At 39.4% G+C, this 21,625-nt stretch overlaps 1 protein-coding gene across 1 annotated transcript in view; it reads left to right on the forward strand.

The window, feature by feature from the left end:
* LOC124556082 (protein eva-1) overlaps positions 1-21,625 on the forward strand; it is a 350,386-nt gene that overhangs the window by 287,479 nt on the left and 41,282 nt on the right. The window contains exons 6-7 of the mRNA XM_047130109.1: positions 5,735-5,878; positions 19,005-19,253. Coding sequence (XP_046986065.1) covers positions 5,735-5,878; positions 19,005-19,253 — 393 coding nt within the window. The remainder of the gene's footprint in view (positions 1-5,734; positions 5,879-19,004; positions 19,254-21,625) is intronic.

The following is a 21,625-nucleotide window of genomic DNA, read 5'->3' on the forward strand; positions in this document are numbered from 1 at the left end:
AAAAACATTGGTCACGGGAAATTGAAACTAAATATTTGCACGTCATTTTCTTCTCAGTGATAACATGTCAAAACATTCCAGCTGGGTAATCTTGCTGATTCTGAGCGCTCTTTTCATTTTCTTTAGTTTTCTTCCTGTTCTTTGTTTTCTGGCCTCCTTTGTCATGCTTTCAGCAGATTCTTCATCTTTAGTGACACATTGCCTGTCCACTCGCAGCACCCCACTTTTCATGTTGTCCCCAGTTTTGATGCCTAATTTGCTCATGCTTTTTAATCTGCTTGTTACTCCATCATTAAAACATATTATGGCATCCATTACACCAATCTGAAAAAACTTCCATGCCAACAAAAACAGGTTCTGGCAAGTATTCCCAAATACAACTTTTGAAGTTTTCATTTGGATTCTGTGTTTTTCCATGTAAACATTTTTACAGAAGATAAGAATCTGAAGCATCTCTATATATTGGTTTTAGTTCTACCACAACAGTTTCTGTAAATGGGGTATGCATATGTATGTTTTCACCAATTTGTTCGAACCTGTCATACTTGTAGCATGAAGTGTTTCATTTGGGCAGAGGCCATGGTGTGGATACTCATCAGTGAATATTCTGGGAGACAGAATTGCTCAAATTACTTTTCTCATCTCATAGCCCAGCATATTTTTGATGTTTTTTTCAAAGGCTAGACCATTCTGAGAGTCACCATCACCAAACTATTAAGTGTATCGCACAGCACATGTAGGAGTTTATCTACTAAAACTAGAGACTGCCCCCTTGCTTTCCATACCATCACTGAAACATGAAAGTTTTTGTCACATTTGTGTTCATTTACCCTACTGGAACAACCCTGACAGTGCTTTGTCAGACATTGCCTTTATCAACAGCAGTGGCGGCTGGTGGACTGTGGGTTAAGAGGGGCGTGCAACGTTTTGTCTCTTCAGAACATTTCTTGAATGTGGAAAATACAGCATTTAGTGTATCAGCAAGTGACGTAATTTAAATCTTCATTTAACACAATTTTTTACTTTGGTACCAAAGCATAAAAATTTACAAAGAAATGTGGTTTTTGAACTTTCCTGCAGGCAAGACAGTAATTTACTGAGTACAATTAAAATGACATTCTTACCTTAATTAATAGGTCTCTCTTCTCCTTCCCTTCAGCAAAGTGGACAATTTCAAGCTCATTAAAATTCTGCACATTCAAAAGTGTTTTTTCTGTAGAGCATATAGGTAATGCACTCACTCCCTCTTCTTTTATAGTGTCTCTAATGAAAGTCTTTATTCTTTTCAGCATGGAGGAACACCTCTCATTTTCTGCTGTTGTCATTGGTACTTTAAAAATCATCCATAAAAGTTTCGCTGATTGTGGTGGATCACTTTCTAAATTATTGTTGTTGATACCATTCATAACTGTTAAAGCTCCATTTGCTGTTTGGAAATCATTTCTAATGTTTATGGCTATAAGTTCCTGCCACAGTTCATTTTCGTTTAAGTCAAATAATTTAACTTTAGTCTGAAATTCTGTGTTGGGGAACAACAGCTTGTGTTTTTGAAACAAACTGGATTGGAATAATATAGCTACTGACAAAGGTGCTAAATGGGAAATGTTCATCAGTGTTAGTCATAACAAGGTCATAGACTTCCTCTGCAAGTTTTACAGGAGTGTTCTAAATGGAAACATTTTGGGTGGTGATCTCTTCGTTTTCATCCCCCTCATTCCAGTGCTGATCAAGATCAAGAGAATTTCTCATGAGTTTTATCACTGACTAGAAATCAGAAAGCTTTGCCGTTATCTACATTTCTATGTTGCAGCTGCTTAAACAAAATTTCATGGGATTTTATTGAAAAACTGAAGCCAAAAGAGAAACTCTTGGTCATTGTTAAGAAGTTACCAAAACCCAACTGCTTTAGCAGTTGAAACTTCCTAGCAGATTAAAACTGTGTGCCGGACCGAGACTCGAACTTGGGACCTTTGCCTTTCGCGGGCAAGTGCTCTACCACCTGAGCTACCCAAGCATGACTCATGGCCCGTCCTCACAGCTTTACTTCTGCCAGTACCTCATCTCCTACCTTCCAAACTTTACAGAAGCTCTCCTGCAAACCCTGCAGAACTAGCACTCCTGAAAGAAAGGATATTGCAGAGACATGGCTTAGCCACAGCCTGGGGGATGTTTACAGAACAAGGTTTTCACTCTGCAGTGGAGTGCGCGCTGATATGAAACTTCCTTGCAGATTAAAACTGTGTGCCGGACCAAGACTCGAACTCGGGACCTTTGCCTTTCGCGGGCAAGGTCCCGAGTTCGAGTCTCGGTCCGGCACACAGTTTTAATCTGCCAGGAAGTTTCATATCAGCACACACTCCGCTGCAGAGTGAAAACCTCATTCTGCTTTAGCAGTCATTGAATAATCATTGCTATCGTCTTCCTCAATTGAGAAGAAAGTAGAGAATCCCCGTAAATTTCTAAAAATATTGAAAGTTCTTTTTGTTGTGTTGCACAGCACTCTACAATGAGGTTGATTTGTCAGGCATAACAGTGTACAAATTTTGTTCTTTCATGCACTGCTTTCACTTTCGCCTGCACCTCATTGTGCTTACCACTCATAATTGAAGCTCCATCATAGCTCTGAGCTATCAGTTTTTCTGGAGAGTCATCAATGTTTAATTTGTCAGGTTCATTGAACACTTCACTACTTATTCCTGCAGCTGTATGATTTTTGGGTGTTGTGAAATTTATGAACTTTTCATATATTTCCCTTTAAATTGATATTGAACTATAGTTCATAGATACAAGGTGAGACAAAGTTGCACAATCTGTCATATCATCAACTTCAATTGTGATGTAATCTGCTTGCAATATTTCTTTGGAAATCAACTGGTGGCAAACACCTTATATAGAGACCAGCACCTCAGTCTGAATTGTTTTAGAAAGCCCCAAAAATACAAAATTATTGGTTTTTTCAATATATTCCTTCAACGTGGATCGTCCAAAGCTTAAAAAAAGCAGAATTCTCTGAGGTATCTGTTTCATCATGTCCTATTAGTGCAAGTTCAAATATCCCACAGGATTTGATACAGTCGATCAACTTGCTAAGGATGTAAAGATTCTTAGAAACATCTTCATGAAACTTCTTAATCTTCATTCTGTAAGCTGTATCCAGCTGACGTCTTATATTGACTTTGCCAAGCACAGAAAACTTGATGCTACTGTTCATGTGTAGTTCACTCAATTTTTTGTTTCTTAACTTTGTCAGCTAAATGTTTAATGTCTGATACCCCATCTGTGGTCTAAGGACGTTTTGCAACATGCATTACCAGACACATGTAACAGAAGAAACCCTTCCTTATTCCACATCCACACTGTCAGTTTGCTTGTTTGTATAAAGTAGGAGCAAATTTTCTGGTAAAACTACTTTTGCTTTTGCATGTATTTTGAATCTGTATATGTTTAAATCAGGGCTTTGTGGTCCTAACCTTTCCAGTTCCAACTTTTTATCAAAAGTAAGATTTTTTACCACCAGCAGTTAAAATATTATTTATGTTGTTTACTCCATCATTCTAAACGGGAAACTAGCACATCATTTAGTCACTAGGCTGCAGTTTAAATAGTCTAATTCACATCAAAACAACAATACTAGTGCCACACACGCAATGCTACTCATACTTTGCTCACTTCGCTTGGGCATCGCTCTAAGCAGCCCTAACATAATGCACTAACTCCACCCAACACATGTGTGTTCCCTGCCTTTAAACTGCCAGGGTGGTTCGCTGAGGATCTGACAGTTGAACCATTCTAAAAACATTGATAATTCACTTACGTGGGCTGGTAGTCAACCCATTCTAAAAACACTGATCATTCCTATACATGCACTGGTGGTATGTGCAAAATTGAGTTAATTTTTCTTACATGATTCATACATGCTGCAACTTTTGCCGTTATTGATATTATTGGGAGGGTTCTGTCCTGGAGTCCTCAAGGAATAGCTGCCACTGATCTACAGAGGTAACTGTGACAACTCCATTTGATGATGTATGACCTCTTTTCTGTCAGAAACTGTACAGTGCAGCAACAATATCAGTAAATTGACAAATATCTACCATTTATTTGTTAGGGCATAATGCAAATACTTATACTACCTCCCAAATTTGATAGGTAGCAGTAGGAAATCCACAGAATATCTGCATTGCTTTTTTTCCCTTCACGATATACTTCATGTAATAATCAAGGTGAATGTTCACTTCACTTTATTTCAGGCATGTTACAGGCAATGTCATTTGTTACTTTACATACTTGACAGTCCACTACAGTTTTCCTGGATAGGCTACTTCTTTTAGTTATGTCCTCACTAAAAGTAAAGGATTTTTCACTATTGCAGTATTGACATGTAGCAACAATCAAAAGAAATTCTGAAAAGCTTGCACTTACTAATTGAAATAAAACCATTATTTCCACTATTTACAACACCAGAATCATCTTCATTTTTGGTTTGATGTTTCAACTTGTGTTTTGAAGAATTGCCTGGTGAGTTTTTAGGCGTAACCTCACTTTGCTGCTGTGTAGCAATTTCTTAATTTTTATGATTTCCAACAACACACTTGTTTTGATTACCATAAAATTTATTACTGCAATTAAACTTCTTCATTTTTGGCACTTTATGATGCAAAATGATTGAAATACTTAGTGACAGCAACAAGCTTATGACACAAACACGTGGAAAAAACATAACTAAACATAAGTATTCTACATATATCAATAGAAAAATCAATCACAATAAATCCCTGCTCGTAGTATAGTCAATATGTTCTTCAAGGATATTACGTAAATGAGTTGCTATGGAAATAATGGCGCCAAAATTAAATTATGAGACATTGCAGGCAAAGTTTTGTGTTTGGCAGTAATGTGACAGCTAGGCATTCACATGCTGCATCTGCTTTAAAAAGGATTTAAACATGAAAATGAGGTAATATATGTAAAGCACATATTTTTAGAATCAGGAAGAAACAGAATTTTATTGAAAAATCATTTTTTGGGCCCTCATGACATTCAGGTCCACTTAAGATGGATGTCTCATGTGACAAGCTGTTTGGTGTTATTCGAAGTACTTAATGAGCATGTGATGTAGCAAGGTCCATTACACCTGCTGAAGAAAGCAATTTTAAAATTGTGGAAACCTAGGTTGAAGGTTCCAGTGAACCTATTTTTGCAATTGGTTGGCTGATTTTTTTCAACATCTCCAAGTTTAATGTCATACAGTTGCTGAAGTTACAGCCATGTTTAAGATTTTTTTGAGAAAATACTTTTAAAGAAGATGTGATCAAAATAAAGAAGTTGTGTGGCCTTCAGTGTAACTGTTTATTTCTTCTTGAGTAGCATATTTCAAATGAAGTTCTTACTTGCTGTGAAAGTAAAGAATGCTTAAAATCTACTGGTTTTTGTTTCTGACATTATTTAAATGTTTCACAACTGAAAATTATACTCTCCAGTAATTTATTACTTGTACTACAAACATAGAGGAAAGAAAATGATTTGATTTTGTGATTTTTCCTTTGAACAGTCTTTGAAATACCCAGCTGCATAATGTGTGTTCCGCTTGCTGTGAAGGTAGTTTCTACATATAGGATAAATGTAACTTGATGTCACAACCCTTAATCAAAATACCAGTACATAATTTCTATCCTTAATGCTTCACCCAATAGCCTAAAAATTCTAATTTTGAATTTTATCTGCTTTACTGCAGCATGCCTGGTGAGCTATGCCACAGAAATTGTCATGAGAATGTGTCATGGAAAACGACGTTGTACACTTCCTGCTGATTCTGAAACATTTGGTAAACCCTGCAGGAGTGACTCACGGATGTATCTCAAAGTTGTTTATACATGTGGTAAGTATGATCACATATTGTAATGCTTCTTTTGTCTTTTATAACTGCCTCTGATGAATTTAGTATGAAAAAAAAGAATGAAAAATATAACACATTAAAAGTATGTAATATTAAGTAGTGATGAACTGTGATTTTTTGGCTTCAAATGAAATATAAATAAATTCCTGCCCCCCACATTGATTTGTGAAGTACTGAGAGGGTAATCTAAGCATATGCTCATTTAGTTATTTGTTCGTCCAAAAAGTCTTTCCAGCTTGTGGAATACAGTATAAATATATGTGTGCAAATGTTCATGTGTCCAAAAACACACACACACACACACACACACACACACACACACACACACACACACACACACACTTGCTCTTACTCTTACATAAAATACAGAAACAGTAATATTTAACAACATAATTGATTTTTCCATTAAATAGTTTGTAGTCCTTGCAGGACCTCCACTGCCTTGTTTCAAGTCTCTTGTACTTCATGGGTTCTAAAAATGTTAGGGTTTTGCAAATAAAGTGAGAATGATGAAATTATTTCATACATTTGTATCACACTGTTTCTCGTGGAAGTTTAAAAGCTAATGTCCTTACTGACTTTATATGAAACTTTTTCCTTTGTATCACACTGTTTCTCGTGGAAGTTTAAAAGCTAATGTCCTTACTGACTTTATATGAAACTTTTTCCTTTGCTTTGTGATCACAATCAGGGATATTAAAATTTTCATTTCTTTAAAAATTCACTGTAGCAAATTTACAAATTTCTGGTATATACATACAGGGAAGGGGAAGGAATGATGACTTTTGAAAGAGGGATTTGCAAGAATCTGTTTATCAATCATATTGCATTGTTCTTACAGTTCTTTTTGAGTTAAGATGATGACTGAATTAGATGTCATATTACCCTAGAATATAATTCTGTACTGTAGGATGCTGTGGAACTGGGCAAAGTAAAGTGTTTTTGCACAGTAACTCTTCTGAGCATTACAGGCAATATGAGTATTCACATGTTTCAATTTTCTGGAATAAATCTTGCATGAATGACATATATAAATTAGCAGAGGAAACAGCTAACAGAGTGTTTCAAAAAAGTTCTCAAAATTTTGTTATATAGTTATTGTATACTGTCAAAAAATGTAATCAACTGTTTATGTTATAATACTTTTGTACTTGGTACCAATACAAATTACAGAATGTGGCTACGAAGTCTTTTGCAATGGAGCCCTTGCAAAAATGTTCTTGGTTTATTTGCCACATCAAATTCAGATAAAACCCCAGTATTATGGAACCCACATTTCCTGAATAACAAACATTTATGATTTATGAAAACATTCAGACAGGTGCCTTAAAATAAAGGAAAGTTACCAAAAAATATCAAAATCTTAAAAAGTTCTGTTTCAAATGTGATCTGATGCAATAATCTATAGACTGCAGGACACAGTATAAACAAAAAAATATAAAAAAACACAATGGTTGAGAAACATTTATATTCAAACTTAATGAATGTTTGTAATAAACAAAATGTAGTTTTTGGTTTGTTCAGGTGTAAGTGTGACTGAAGTACAGTTGTTCAGGTTATATGCTAATCATTTGATGAAGAAGTGTTATCTGATAAAAATGTTCTAACATTTCATCAGATTGTGACAAGAAACCAACATGGTGCAATGGTTCATAACTAACTTCAAAAAGGAGATAAATTTAAGTTTGGATCTTCATGAAATGTGAGAAGTAGTACTCTTTGATTTGACATTTTATGTTGAGTCTCATATGTTGCAAAATACCTAAAGAAGGCTACAGGTCCTGAAGGAAAATTTTCGTATGGTTCATTTCTACATCTACATCTACATAAATACTCCATAAGACACCGTAAGTTGCATGGCAGAGGGTACCCTGTACCACTACTTGTCATTTCCCCTCCTGTTCCAATTGCAAATAGAGGGAAAAATGATTGTCTGTACACCTACATATAGCCTTAGTTTCTTGTATCTTATCTTTGTGGTCCTTACATACGATGTATGTTGGTGGCAGCAGAATCACCCGGCAGTCAGCTTCAAATGCCAGTTCTCTAAATTTTCTCATTAGTGTTTTCCAAAAGGAATGCTGCCTTCCCTCCAGGGATTCCCATTTGAGTTCCTGAAGCATCTCCATAACATTTGCGTTTTGCTTGAATGTACCAGTAAAAAATCTCTGAATTGTTTCAGTGTCTTCCTTTAATCCAACCTGGTACAGATCCTAAACACTCAAGCAGTACTCAAGAATAGGTTCACCATCATCCTATATGCAATTCTTTTACAGGTGAACCACTCTTTCCTAAAAGTCAACCATTTGCCTTCCCTGCCACAGTTTTCACTTGCTCATCCCACCTCTTATTGGTTTGCAACATTACACCCAGATATTTAAATGACTTGAATGTGTTAACCTGCTCACTATAGTTCAATTCTTTTATCTTGGCAGTTCGTGCATGCCCACCCAGACGCGGAAGATTGCTGCGTTGCCAGTTGGACGCGCCAAGAGAAGCAGCGCCATAGTATAGTTAGCAAACTTACGTTTAGGGGGGAGCGCGCAGTTTCTGAAGCAAAGCCACCATGGCTGCATTAACCCTTTGGCTGCTACAGAGACGTGCTCCCCACATTCCACGATGTGCGTGATTTTGTCATCACTGCACTGGTCGCCTGTGCAGACACATGGTGTTTCGACTGCTTTGACACACTTAATCATTTGATTTCAAAGAAACTATTTGGCCCAAAAATTTGATTTTTACACATCTTCGTGACTGATACCTTCCCCCCATAAATGACTTAATTTTGTTTCGATGTTCAATGCAGTTATTGTGCAGCATTAGGTGTAGTAAACCATTGCATGAAATTTTGAAGAGTTTGCAGAGGTAAAAGTCCATAGCGTATACTTTCCATATGGTTGATTTTAGTTACCACTAGAAATTTCAAAAAATTACATTAAAACGAATAAAATTCGTGAAGTAAGACACTTCGATATTGTTTTTAAGTAAAGAAAATATTAAGCACCGAACCAGGTTTGAACTCAGAATCTTTCATTCAGCAGCCCTACACTTTTACCATTACACTAACGCAGCTTGTCATCCAACGTATCTCCTGGAGGACTTTAAAATATCATGCAAAATACCGACAGACACTGTTGGTATGACTATGAATTACTCACATTTCATCGAAGTACAATAGGAAATAACAATTACTGCTGTTCTTTATTGTGAAAAAGCGGTTAGTGGGAATGATACAAACACCTTTCCTTGCTATCGCCTGAATTAGGAGGCTTATTGCTTGTTTCGTTTAATTAATTAATAGAATATGAAGCAATTGGTATAAAGAATGCTTTCTCCAAACTTTCTATAAAAGAAAGTCTGCTATCAAGACATTGCTTTTGTTCAATTACCTTATTTATGACTGAACATTTCTAAAACTGAACACACTCGTCCATGCTCTGCACTGCAGTAGAGCTCTGGCAAAGTCATTCTCTGTTCATTGGCTGACTGTGTTTTGTGATGTCAGATGTGCAGAACAAACCTAAACTCAGCCGCCGTCATAAATGATGCGCACTTTAGTAATACTGTATTCCTACTCATCTGTATTAACTTACAATTTCCACATTTAGGGCTAGCTGCCATTCATCACACCAATTGAAAATTTTGCCTAAGTTGTCTTGTATCTTCCTACAGTCACTCAACTTCGACACCATGGCATCATCAGCAAACAACAACAGACGGCTATCCACCCTGTCTGCCAAATCATTTATGTACATGGAGAAGAACAGCAGTCTTGTCACACTTCCCTGGGGCACTCCTGATGTTACCCTTGTCTCTGATAAGCACTTGCCATCAAAGGACAACATACTGGGTTCTATTATTTAATAAGTCTTCAAGCCTCTCACATATATGTGAACTTATTCCGTATTCTCGTACCTTCATTAACAGCCTGTAATGGGGCACCATGCCAATTGCTTTCCAGAAATCTATAAATACAGGGTCTGCCTGTTGCCCTTCATCCATAGTTCTCAGTATATCATGTGAGAAAAGGGCAAGCTGAGTTTTGCATGAGTGATGCTTCCTAAAACCATGCTAATTTGTGAACGTAAGCTTCTTAGCCTCAAGAATGATTATTATTTTCAAACTGAGAATGTGATCAAGGGTTCTGCAGCAAACAGAAGCTAGGGATATTGGTCTGTAATTTTATGGGTCCATTCTTTTACCTTTCTTGTACACTGGAGTCACTTGCATTTTTTTCCAGTTGCTTGGGACTTTGTGCTGGGGGAGAAATTCACAATAAATGCAAGCTATGTAAGGGGCCACTGCCATAGAGTACTTTTTGTAGAATCGAACTGGAACTCCATCCAGACCTGGTGATTTATTTGTTTTCAAATCTGTAACTTGCTTCTCTATGCCAGGTATGCTTATTTCTATGTCGTCCATACAGGAGTCTGTCCAATGGTCAAATGATGGTATGTTTGTATGGTTCTCTTGTGTGAACAGTTTCTTGAATGTGAAATTTAAAACTTTGACTTTTGTTTTTCTATCTTTAATAGCCACACCAGACTGGTCAACAAGGGATTGAATGGAAGCCTTTAGAGCCCCTCAGCAATTTTACATAAGACCAGAATTTTCTCAGGTTCTCTGTCAGATCTTCTGCTAGTTGTCATGAATGCTGTTCAGGTACATGGATACATCTAGTATTGGGCTAAAGGGTGACACTTAGTAATCATGAAGAAGGATAATGTTATTAAAAATGGGTTTTCTTTACTCACTGAAATGAAATAGAAATATTGAAAACTCTGACAGTCACTCCTCTCATGCTCCATCCATGAATGTTAAGTGTAGTAACAAATATATCAATGTTTTACAAGTGCCCACTGCCATGAACTTATAGGGTTTTGGCCAAGTACAGATCGTATATAGATAAAGTGTTCATCCTCAATTGGAGGCTGACATGAGTATCAAGCATAGGTTCCAAATATCACAAGCTTCTAACTTCTAAGAGAAAAGGGAACAGGAAGTCTTACATCACTACATATTCTTATCTCATGACTAACAGAAGACAATTGTAAATAGGGTAATGGAAAATCCTTGGTGGAGTATAAATAATGGAAGGAATAAAGGTAACAACTCACTGAACAACTGAGGTGCTGAGATACTGATAGACTCATAAACGAAGCTGAGAATGTTGCTACCTTTCGGACAGATCCTTCTTCAGAGATATATGAAGTGCACATACATATGCATGCACAGATGGAATGAGAGAAGGGAGAAATAAAACAGGAAGTGGGAGGGAGAGTTAGGGAAAGGTGGTCGATGACTAGGAGGGAGTAGCAGCAGTTGAAGGGGATAGGAATATGACACTGGTGAGTATGTTCTAGCCACAGAGAGGAATGGGTGACTACGTAGTGCCAGCACAACTACTTCACTGGGATGAGGGGTTGTGGCAGGTGGGGGTGAGAGAGGGGAGAAATGAAATGTGAAATGGGAGGGAGAGTTAGGGAAAGGTGGCTGATGGCTAGGAGGGAGTGGCGGCAGTTGAAGAAGATAGGAATATGACACTGGTGAGCACATTCTGGCCACAGACAGGAAGAGCTGTACACAGTGCATAATGGTGTGGGGAGGGGGCAATTGACAGTAGAAGAGGGAGACTACAGCGATGAGGGTGTGAGTGTAGGATGAGCGAAGCTAAGGTCATGGTGCGGGAGTGGGTGTGGGTGTTGGGTAGGGAGTAGCTGAGAGTTAGGGCAGAAGGATTATGGGATTGAAGGATGTTTTGTCAGGGCAGTTCCCATTTATATAATTCAGAGAAGCTGGTATTGGGAGGGAGGGGTCGAGGGATCTAGATGGCACAGGTTATAAAGTAGCTATCAAATTCAAGCATGTTGCACTCACCAGAGTGTTTGACCACTTGATGGTTAGAATATGAACTCTGGAATACTTACATATATAACTACATTCTACTTTGTGGATGTACAGGAAAAGCTTTTCAGATTGCAATTACTACTCTCAGAATTCTTTATGTGGTTCATAACTGCACACCTTGAAAAACTTGGAGAAAACTGCACAAAATTATTGTAACTAAATTTTCTCTAGCTGCCACCCACATCAAGTGATGAATGACAAAGGAGCACTTGTCTGGTAGCTCATGGATATTGAACAACATGACATTGCTAGAAGGCCACGAAAATTTTGTTAGCTGAAATTGCTGTGAGACCATGCATTCCTACAATGCAATTTGTGCTTGAATTTGCTAGTATATTCACTGTTTGAATGTGTTAAAAACAAGTGCTTTTGTATACGCTCCATCATAAAATGAATGCCAGATTTTATCCTCTTGGATATTATAAATTAACCTTTTCCTTTCTTTGGTATTGAAAACATTGTTAAATTTTTTAAGAAATTTGATCATTGTCATCTGAATAATTGTCATATGAGCTATATTGTCATCACATTTCTGAAACTGAAACAATGGTAGCTCATGAAGCTATTCATGCCTTTCAATGTGTGTAGTATTTCAGATAGTGGTAGGCTCACTGCGTGAAGCAATTCCTTGTTAATAAGAAAGATTTGCACTTTTTATAGTTCCTCGAATGAGTTTTTTCAGCCTGAAGCAATAACTCAACATAAATTGTGTTTCATTAACATACTATACAGTTTTTGCACTGTATACATACGCAAGTGAACAGATATACATCTACAGCCATACTCTGCAAACCACTGTGAAATAGAAATCAAAAATGTGCTCTATATACTTGCTTTAAACTTGCCAGTCAGTTTTATGATGTCATCTAAAAACTTGCAGCCTCTGTAAGCTCAGAGACTCAAGTTGCAAGTCTCCACTGCTGCCCATTTAAGTGAAAACTCGCCATTTGAGTCAGTTGTCAGGTGCAAGTGGACTACACCAGTATAAAAAGGAGAGGAAGTACATGAGTTTGGAGGTATAGCTGAGGACTGGCTGCATTGCCACAACATATGCAACCTTTGGGCATGTTTATTAATAGTGTGCTTCCAGGTGTTCTGCCAAATTGTTGTTTTCATTTTATGCACAATATTTTGACAACCAACCTAGCCATCTTCTTCTGGTGCTGCGAGTGTTGCTATTATTTATATTTGACACCTGGCCTCCAAGCAAATGGATGGATCAGTCATTAAAATATTGTGCATAAAACAGAAACAACAGCTCAGCAGAACACACAGAAGCATGGCATTAATCAGTCACACCAAGAAAACCTGAGAGTTCACATAACAGTTGTTATATATCAATACAATGACTGATCAGTTGGCAGTGAATATTATTCTGTATCTGTCTCTCTCTCTCTGTCTGTGTCTCTGTCTCTGTCTCTCCCTCCTGCTCTGTGTGTGTGTGTGTGTGTGTGTGTGTGTGTGTGTGTAAAACCTTTTTGAAGCCTGTTGTAAATTTATTTTAATATTGCATCTCTATTCATAGAATGTCTAACAATTATGTTGGCTTACACACACCTTTGACATGTTATCAAGTCTATGTCAACAGTACAAGAAGCAGGACTTGAGGATGAATAATGATTAATTATTAAAATAAATTTACAAAAATGAGTGATAAGCTACATGACTTGCTATTAGCCCATGAACACAAGTTGCCATGATCAAAAGAATACACAAATAGCACACCTTTTGGCCACAGGACAGTGATATTCTTCAGTGCCTTGTTTTTGCTTGACTGCACACATGTATTTTCTCATGATGAATGTGGAATAAACAAGAATACAAACACTTGTTTGCATTGGATGAAATGTGTATGTTTTTTGTCTGAATTGTTGACTATAGCACTGAATGCGTTTCAGACATCATTCTTCCTCTATTGGAGCACATTCTCTGTTGTATACACTACATCACTTAATTTTAATCTTATATCCTTGACAGTATCACAAAACACAGCTTCAGTTGAGGTCATCTGATCCTGACAATTGGCCATATTGCCCCATCACTGCTACTTTAGCTACTATTGTGGGGAGGAAGTAAACCAGTATAGTGCTGACCTAACAGTGGTGCCTTGATTTCTAATTTACTCAGCCCTCAACATTAGACTCATACTCATTCTCTTTCTGATCTCTACTGTGAAGTGCATGGCCGAGGATAATTTCCATTGTAATGCATGTTAGGGTTCCTTTCCATTCCATTGACACTGGGAGAATGATTGCTTAAATTTCCTTGTGTGCACTGTGTTTCGTGTAGTTTTGTTTTCAGAGCCCGTACAGGGTTGATACACATGGAGCTGCAGTATATTCCTAGATTTTTATACAATGCTCACTTTTGAGACTTTATGATTGCATTAAACACTCTCAGTATCTTGAATTGTCTCATCTAGCTACAGTGCAACCCTGAAATCATATGTAAGGATGGTCATGGTACTAATGGATGTCATCTTAGGAGATAGTGTTTCTTGCTACTTGTCATCTTAGGAGATAGTGTTCCTTGTTGTTGCAATTAGTCAAGGAATCACAATATTGCAGACTAACAAGGCTCTATTCTATCACGTACCCAATATTCTCAGAGGGGGAAGGTCTGGAGGCCTTGCTGCCCAGAGTAGTCTTGGAGAGTGGAGAAGAAGTAATCACATGGATATTGTCCTACTGGAAGACTATGTCTCCCTCACATTGTTGAAATGGCAACATAATTTCCTGAATTAAGTTTTGGATTTACAGTGTAGTGCTCCCTCAACAGACATCAGAGATAAACTATCATTATTGGCTTCAAACCATGATGTATGTATGTGGCCCTATATGTCACCATATCTGCTCTCACCTCTTACCACACAACTACTTCAGTCACCTTTCAGTTTCTGTTTTTATTGTATCTTGTGAGAGAGGTTGAATGCTGATGAAGTATGAGAAGATTCATAGCAGGTGCCACCTTTGCTCATAGTCCAGCTTCCAGGAAACAATTGCTGATGCTCCTAGGCAATCTGAGTGCAGCATTGATCCTAATTTGTGATGTAGTTGCCTTTAACATCAGAATGGTCATGTGATGCAGTGGTCCAAAATGACCATATGCTGCTGCCATTTGTAACCAGGACAATGAATATGAGGATCTTCCGTTGCCCACTAGCACCAACATTCATACATTTCTGACACACCATATCCAGTGTGCCCAGAATTTGTTTATAAGCTCACTAAGAGTCAGTTAAACGCACAAGTTCTTCACATTGGTAGATGTGTGTTTCTTACTCTGTTCACAGTCTGTCACTTTGAATCATTGCCTTTATTGTCATATATCAGTGCAAATATGTCATACCTGTTACCTGCAGATGCATTTATTTTTAAATTTCCACAAATATATGTCTTCATTGAGGGAGGGAGGGGGAGGATATGTTAAAACAGAATGATATGTAACAGTTATAATGAAATCAAACAATGGAAAATCCAGGATGGAATGTAACAGTACGAGAGAAAGAAAGTTGCTACTCACCATATAGCAGAGATGCTGAGTCGTGATAGGCACAATAAAAAGATTCACACAATCATAGCTTTTTCAGCAGTAGACACCCATACACACATGCACACACACTCACGCAAGTGCAACTTACACACACATCTGCAGTCTTGGAGAACTGAAACTACACTGCGAGCAGCAGCACCAGTGCATGATGGGAGTGGTGACTGGGTGGGGGTAAGGAGGAGGCTGGGGCGGGGAGGGGGAGGGATTGTATGGTTGGAGTGGCAGACAGTGAAGTGTTGCAGTTTAGATGGAGGGCAGGAGAGAAGGTGCAGAGGGGGGAGGTGGTAAGTATCAGAAAGGAGAGAAATAAAAATAAAAATAAATTAAAAGACTGAGTGTGGAGGTGAAATGACGGCTGTGTAGTGCCGGAATGGGAACAGGGCGGCGGCTGGATGGGTGAGGACAGTGACTAACGAAGGTTGAGGCCAGGAGGGTTATGGGAATGTAGGATGTATTGCAGTGAAAGTTCCCACCTGTGCAATTCAGAAAAGCTGGTGTTGGTGGGAAGGATCCATATGGCACTGGCTGTGAAGCAGTCATTGAGATGAGGAGTATCATGTTTGGCAGCGTGTTCAGCTACAGGCACACTGGACTCGCATTCGGGAGGACGACGGTTCAATCCCGTCTCCAGTCATCCTGGTTAAGGTTTTCTGTGATTTCCCTAAATCGTTTCAGGCAAATGCCGGGATGGTTCCTTTGAAAGGGCACGGCCGATTTCCTTCCCCATCCTTCCCCAACCCGAGCTTGCGCTCCGTCTCTAATGACCTCGTTGTCGACGGGACGTTAAACAACACTAACCTAACAGCTACAGGGTGGTCCACTTGTTTTTTGGCCACAGTTTGTCGGTGGCCATTCATGCGGACAGACAGCTTGTTAGTTGTCATGCCTACATAGAATGCAGCCCAGTGGTTGCAGTTTAGCTTGTAAATCACATGACTGGTTTCAAAGGTAGCCCTGCCTTTGATGGGATAGGTGATGTTAGTGACCGGACTGGAGTAGATGGTGATAGGAGGATGTATCGGACAGGTCTTGCATCTAGGTCTATTACAGGGGTATGAGCCATGAGGTAAGGGATTGGGAGCAGGGGTTGTGTAAGGATGGATGAGTATATTGTGTAGGTTTGGTGGACGGTGGAATGCCACAGTAGGAGGGGTGGGAAGGATAGTGGGTAGGACATTTCTCATTTCAGGGCACGACGAGAGGTAATCAAAACCCTGGCGGAGAATATAATTTAGTTGCTCCAGTCGTGGATGGTACTGAGTTATGAGGGGAATGCTCCTCTGTGGCCAGACTGTGGGACTTTGGGAGGTGGTGGGAGACTGGAAAGATAAGGCATGGGAGATTTATTTTTGTACAAGGATGGTAGGATATTACGGTCAGTGAAGGCTTCAGTGAGACCCTCAGTATATTTAGAGAGGGACTGCTCATCACTGCAGATGCGATGACAACGGGTGGCTAAGCTGTACAGAAGGGACTTCTTGGTATGAAACAGGTGGCAGCTGTCGAAGTGGAGGTATTGCTGGTGGTTAGTAGGTTTGATATGGACGGAGGTACTGATGTAGCCATCTCTGAGATGGAGGTTAGCATCTAGGAAGGTGGCTAGTTGGGTTGAGTAGGACCAGGTGAAGCAAATGGGGGAGAAGTTGTTGAGGTTCTGGAGGAATGTGAATAAGGTGTCCTCACCTTCAATCCAGATAGTAACGATGTCATCAATGAATCTGAACCAGGTGAGGGGTTTAGGATTCTGGGTTTTTAGGAAGGATTCCTCTAGATGGCCCATGAATAGGTTAGCATAGGATGGTGCCATGCGGGTGCCCTTAGCCGTACCGTAGATTTGTTTGTAGGTGATGCCTTCAAAGGAGAAGTAATTGTGGGTGAGAATATAGTTGGTCTTGGAGACTAGGTAGGAGGTTGTTGGTTTGGAATCCATAGGGAATCTGGAAAGGTAGTGTTCAATTTCAGTAAGGCCATGGGCATTAGGAATGTTAGTGTACAGGGAGGTGGCATCAATAATGATGAGCAGGGCACCATGTGGCAAAGGGAAAGGAACTGCAGAGAGACGGTCGAGGAAATGGTTGGTATCTTTTATATAGGAGGATAGGTTCCAGGTAATAGGTTGCAGGAGTTGGTCTACAAGAGCAGAGATTCTCTCAGTGGGGGCACAGTAATCGGCCACAATGGGGTATCCTGGGTGGTTGGGTTTATGGACTTTAGAAAACATGTAGAAGGTGGGAGTGCAGGGAGTGGTAGGGGTAAGTAGAGATATGGACTCTGGGAAGAGGTTCTGGGATGAGCCTAAGGATTTGAGTAGTGATTGAAGATCCTGCTGGATTGCTGGAATGGGATCACTGTGGCACGGTTTGTAGGTGGAAATATCTGACAGCTGAAGGAGTCCTTCTGCCACATAATCCTTGCGGTTCAAAACTACGGTGGTGGAGCCTTTGTCTGCAGGTAGGATTATAAGATCAGGATCAGTTTTTAGATGGTGGACTGTGGTTCTTTCTGCAGATGTAAGGTTAGTATGCATGTTGAGGGTTTTGGGGAATGAGGGTGAGGCAAGGTTCGAGGATAAGAAATTCTGAAAATTTAACTGGGGGTGGTTTGGAGGCAGTGGGGGTGGATCACGGTTGGATGGGGGAGTGAACTGAGTTAAGCAAGGTTCAATATTGGTCTTTGGTTGAGTCTGATTGGTCGGGTTGGTGGTGAAAAAGTGTTTCCACTGTAGGGACCGGGAGAAGGAGAGAAGGTCTTTAACTAGTCCTGCATGGTTGAATTTGGGAGTGGGGCAAAAGGTGAGGCCTTTGGAAAGGACTGATATTTCTGTGGGACTAAGGCTTCTGGAGGAAAAGTTCATGACTGTGTTGTGGGTTTGTTTAGGTTTTGAGTTCTGTGTGTTGGTGGGAGGGAGTTTTGGAGGGTGGGGTAAGTGTAGTAGGTCTGCAAGACAGGATTTCTCAGCTATGAGCGGACATGGGGGAGGTTTGGAGGTTGTTGTAGAAGGGGCGGACAGTGGTACTCCGAGGCGGGAGTAGGAAGTGAGCAGGATGGACACCTTTTTGAGGTGGTGTTGTGCATGTTGCTCAAGTTCCTGCAGGGCAGGAATTTCAATATGTGTTATGGGTTCCAGGAATTTGGGATTACATAGCAGGAGAATTTTAATTTTAAGAGTTATAATGAAATATTTTTCACTTTCATAGTTTCTAGGTGGCAAATGCAGTTTAAATGACAAGAAAGATAAGTATTTCTTTTTCTTTTACAGTTCTACTCAAGTTTAAAATGTATGATTTAGAATTGCATTGTGTTTACTGCATAAGAAATTTGTAAAATTTATTTTATGAAGGTGACATAAAATATACCATGTAGTATACTTTCTCTCATGAATGTTGTAAAAACATTTTGTATGTTACAGTTTCATTGTAAAACAACTCAACATCAGTAATGTGGCTCATTTTAGCTACTGTGTATCCAAAAGAGGAGCTCATACTTAAAACATCTAATTGACTAATTTTTCCCTTAATTGAGCATTTTATGTGAATTTTGCAGTACATCAGTCATGAGGAATTCTAGGAAGAGCCACTGGTACTATATCTTTACAATTATCTTTATGCACTAAACATTGACCCCCTTCTTAAAGCATGGTTTGTTTTAGTTCCCCGGAAAGTTCTGATGGAAGCCATTGAGGAAGCAGCTCAGGCAGATGAAGTAGCAGATGATCACGAAGATGACCTAGATGCCTATGACACTGCAGACGAAACAGGTGCCTTTTCTCCATCTCCGAATGTCCAAGGAGCAGGTCCTGGGCTCAACGACAGGGGAACAGGAGGTGCAGCACCTGCTAGAGACCCTACAACTCTCTCACCTCATGCTCCAGTACATGATGGAAACATCAATCATTCTGGTTAGTGTGAAATCTACACAGAAAAGTCATACGTTATCCTTCTCAACAGATGCTGTGTTGCCATACTCAGAATAAGATATATGGTCAACAGTAACTGAACAGCATGTGTTGAAGGATAATACCTTTCTTTGAGCCAAGGTTCTAAACTATCTTCAAGAATTGTGAATTTTGTTACATCACTACTGGCCAGTTTATACCTTAGAAACAATTTTAAGTTGACAGATTTGTACTCATGTACATGTGCATCAAAATATGTTCCAGTTCAAAGGTTTTCTTTAACTTGAAGGGAAATACTGATGACTTGATGTACCAAGCAGCTGTCTAGCACTTTACAACAACAAAATTACACACTTCAGACAGGGAAGAAATTGAGACATAAATCAAAACATGTAAATGATAAAATAAATTAATAAAGGGCTGAAGAAACTAGATAGAAAGGAAGTGACAAACAGTAAATTGCAGACATGGAGATAATGAAACATACAGAGGCTAAGAGCAGGAAAACCATAATGTGGGAGGCCTTAAGGATTGAGAAAAGTTGCAGAAAAGAAAATTAGCAAAGAAAATGAGCAGATGGAGACTAACATATGTTAATTCTAAATGTATAACAAAAGTGCAATATGCATAGCAGGATTCTGCACACACTGGTGATACAAGAGAAGATGCCAAATGAGTGACATGATAAGTTTAACATCCTATCTTCTCTCTACATGTAATGTCTTATTTAGTTATTGTTCTAAAATAACTAACTGCTGTAGTGTCATTTTCACTGTTGCAGTCTTTTTCCACGTGAGTTTTTTCTCTAATTCCAGTCATAGAGACTCTTCTACTTATCTTCATGATTCTCCATCAGTTTAGCTTTAATACTCATTCAATTTACATATATTTTACCCTTATGTTTCAACACATTCCTTTCACCAGATCTGACTAACAATCTTTGAAAGCATTATACGTAGGTGTGAACAATGGGCTACAAAGTAGTAGCAGAAATTGTCTAACCATGTCACACAATACCTTTAAGATCACGCGCTACCCAACTAAAAATGTGAAGCACCCAGAACACATGGTCAGATTGCAATATAACTTCATATGCATAAACACCATCAGTAGGTTTATAAATTATTAGAGTTGCAGTTCTATGTGACAGATATAATGGTCACTGGAGTGCATTAGTATTGTCCATGTTTAGTGTTCTTACGAGGTCAGGTAAGGTGTATACAGTTCACGAACACTGTTAGGTGTTGACTCATTGCTGTAAAAGACATGAAGATGCCATGCACCCACGAGAGACAGCATTATCAGCGCCTGACAGAGTTGGAAGGGGCCTCATTAGGGATCTTCATTTGCTCAAATCATCCAGTATCTAGATTCTTGGGGCGCTAAAAGTGTGACCACTGTTGTATGTTTGACTGAATGGGAACATGAAGGCAGGTATACTCATTATCATGACGGTCAGATTGACCATGACTGACTACCAAAAGGGAGGATTACCATATCGTGCATGAAGCACACTGTGCCTGCCATCTGAGAACAAGTAAAGGACTCCAGATGTGTGTGAATTCCTAAGGGACCAAACTGCTGAGGTCCCTACACTGACACACTACTTAAACTAACTGATGCTAAGAACAACACATACACCAATGCCCGAAGGAGGACTTGAACCTCCAGCGGGAGGGGCTGCGCAATCCGTGACATGGCGCCTGGGAGGGGCCGCGCAATTCGTGACGTGGCATCTCAAACTCTGAGGCCACTCCTCATGGCTAAGGACTCCAGAATGAAATTTTCACCCTCCAGTGGAGGGTGCACTGGAATAAAACTTCCTGGTAGAGTAAAACTGTCTGCCGGAACAAGACTCGAAATCAGGACCATTGTGTTTCATGGGCAAGTGCTCTACCAACTGAGTTACCCAAGCACAACTCACAAACCATTCTCATAGCTTTACTTCTGCCAGTCCTTTATCTCTACCTTACAAACATCACAGAAGTTCTCCTGTGAAACTTGTGGGACTAGCTCAGTTGGTAGAGCATTTGCCCTTGAAAGGCAAAGGACCCGAGTTCAAGTCTTTGTCTGGCACATAGTTTTAATCTACCAGGAAGTTTCATATCAGCACACACTCTGCTGCAGAGTGAAAATTTCATTCTGAAAACAACAACCAGGCTACAGCTAAGCCATTTCTCCACAATATCCTTTCTTCCAGAAGTTCCAGACCTCCAAATTTTGCAGGAGAACTTTTGTGAAGTTTGTAAGGTAGGAGACGAGGTACTGGCAGAAGTTAAGCTGTGAGGGCGAGTCATGAGTCATGCTTGGGTAGCTCAGTCGGTAGAGCACTTATCCACAAAAGGCAATGGTGTTGAGTTTGAGCCTCAGTCCGG

Source organism: Schistocerca americana, chromosome X, assembly GCF_021461395.2.
Source record: "Schistocerca americana isolate TAMUIC-IGC-003095 chromosome X, iqSchAmer2.1, whole genome shotgun sequence".
Lineage (NCBI taxonomy): Eukaryota > Metazoa > Arthropoda > Insecta > Orthoptera > Acrididae > Schistocerca > Schistocerca americana.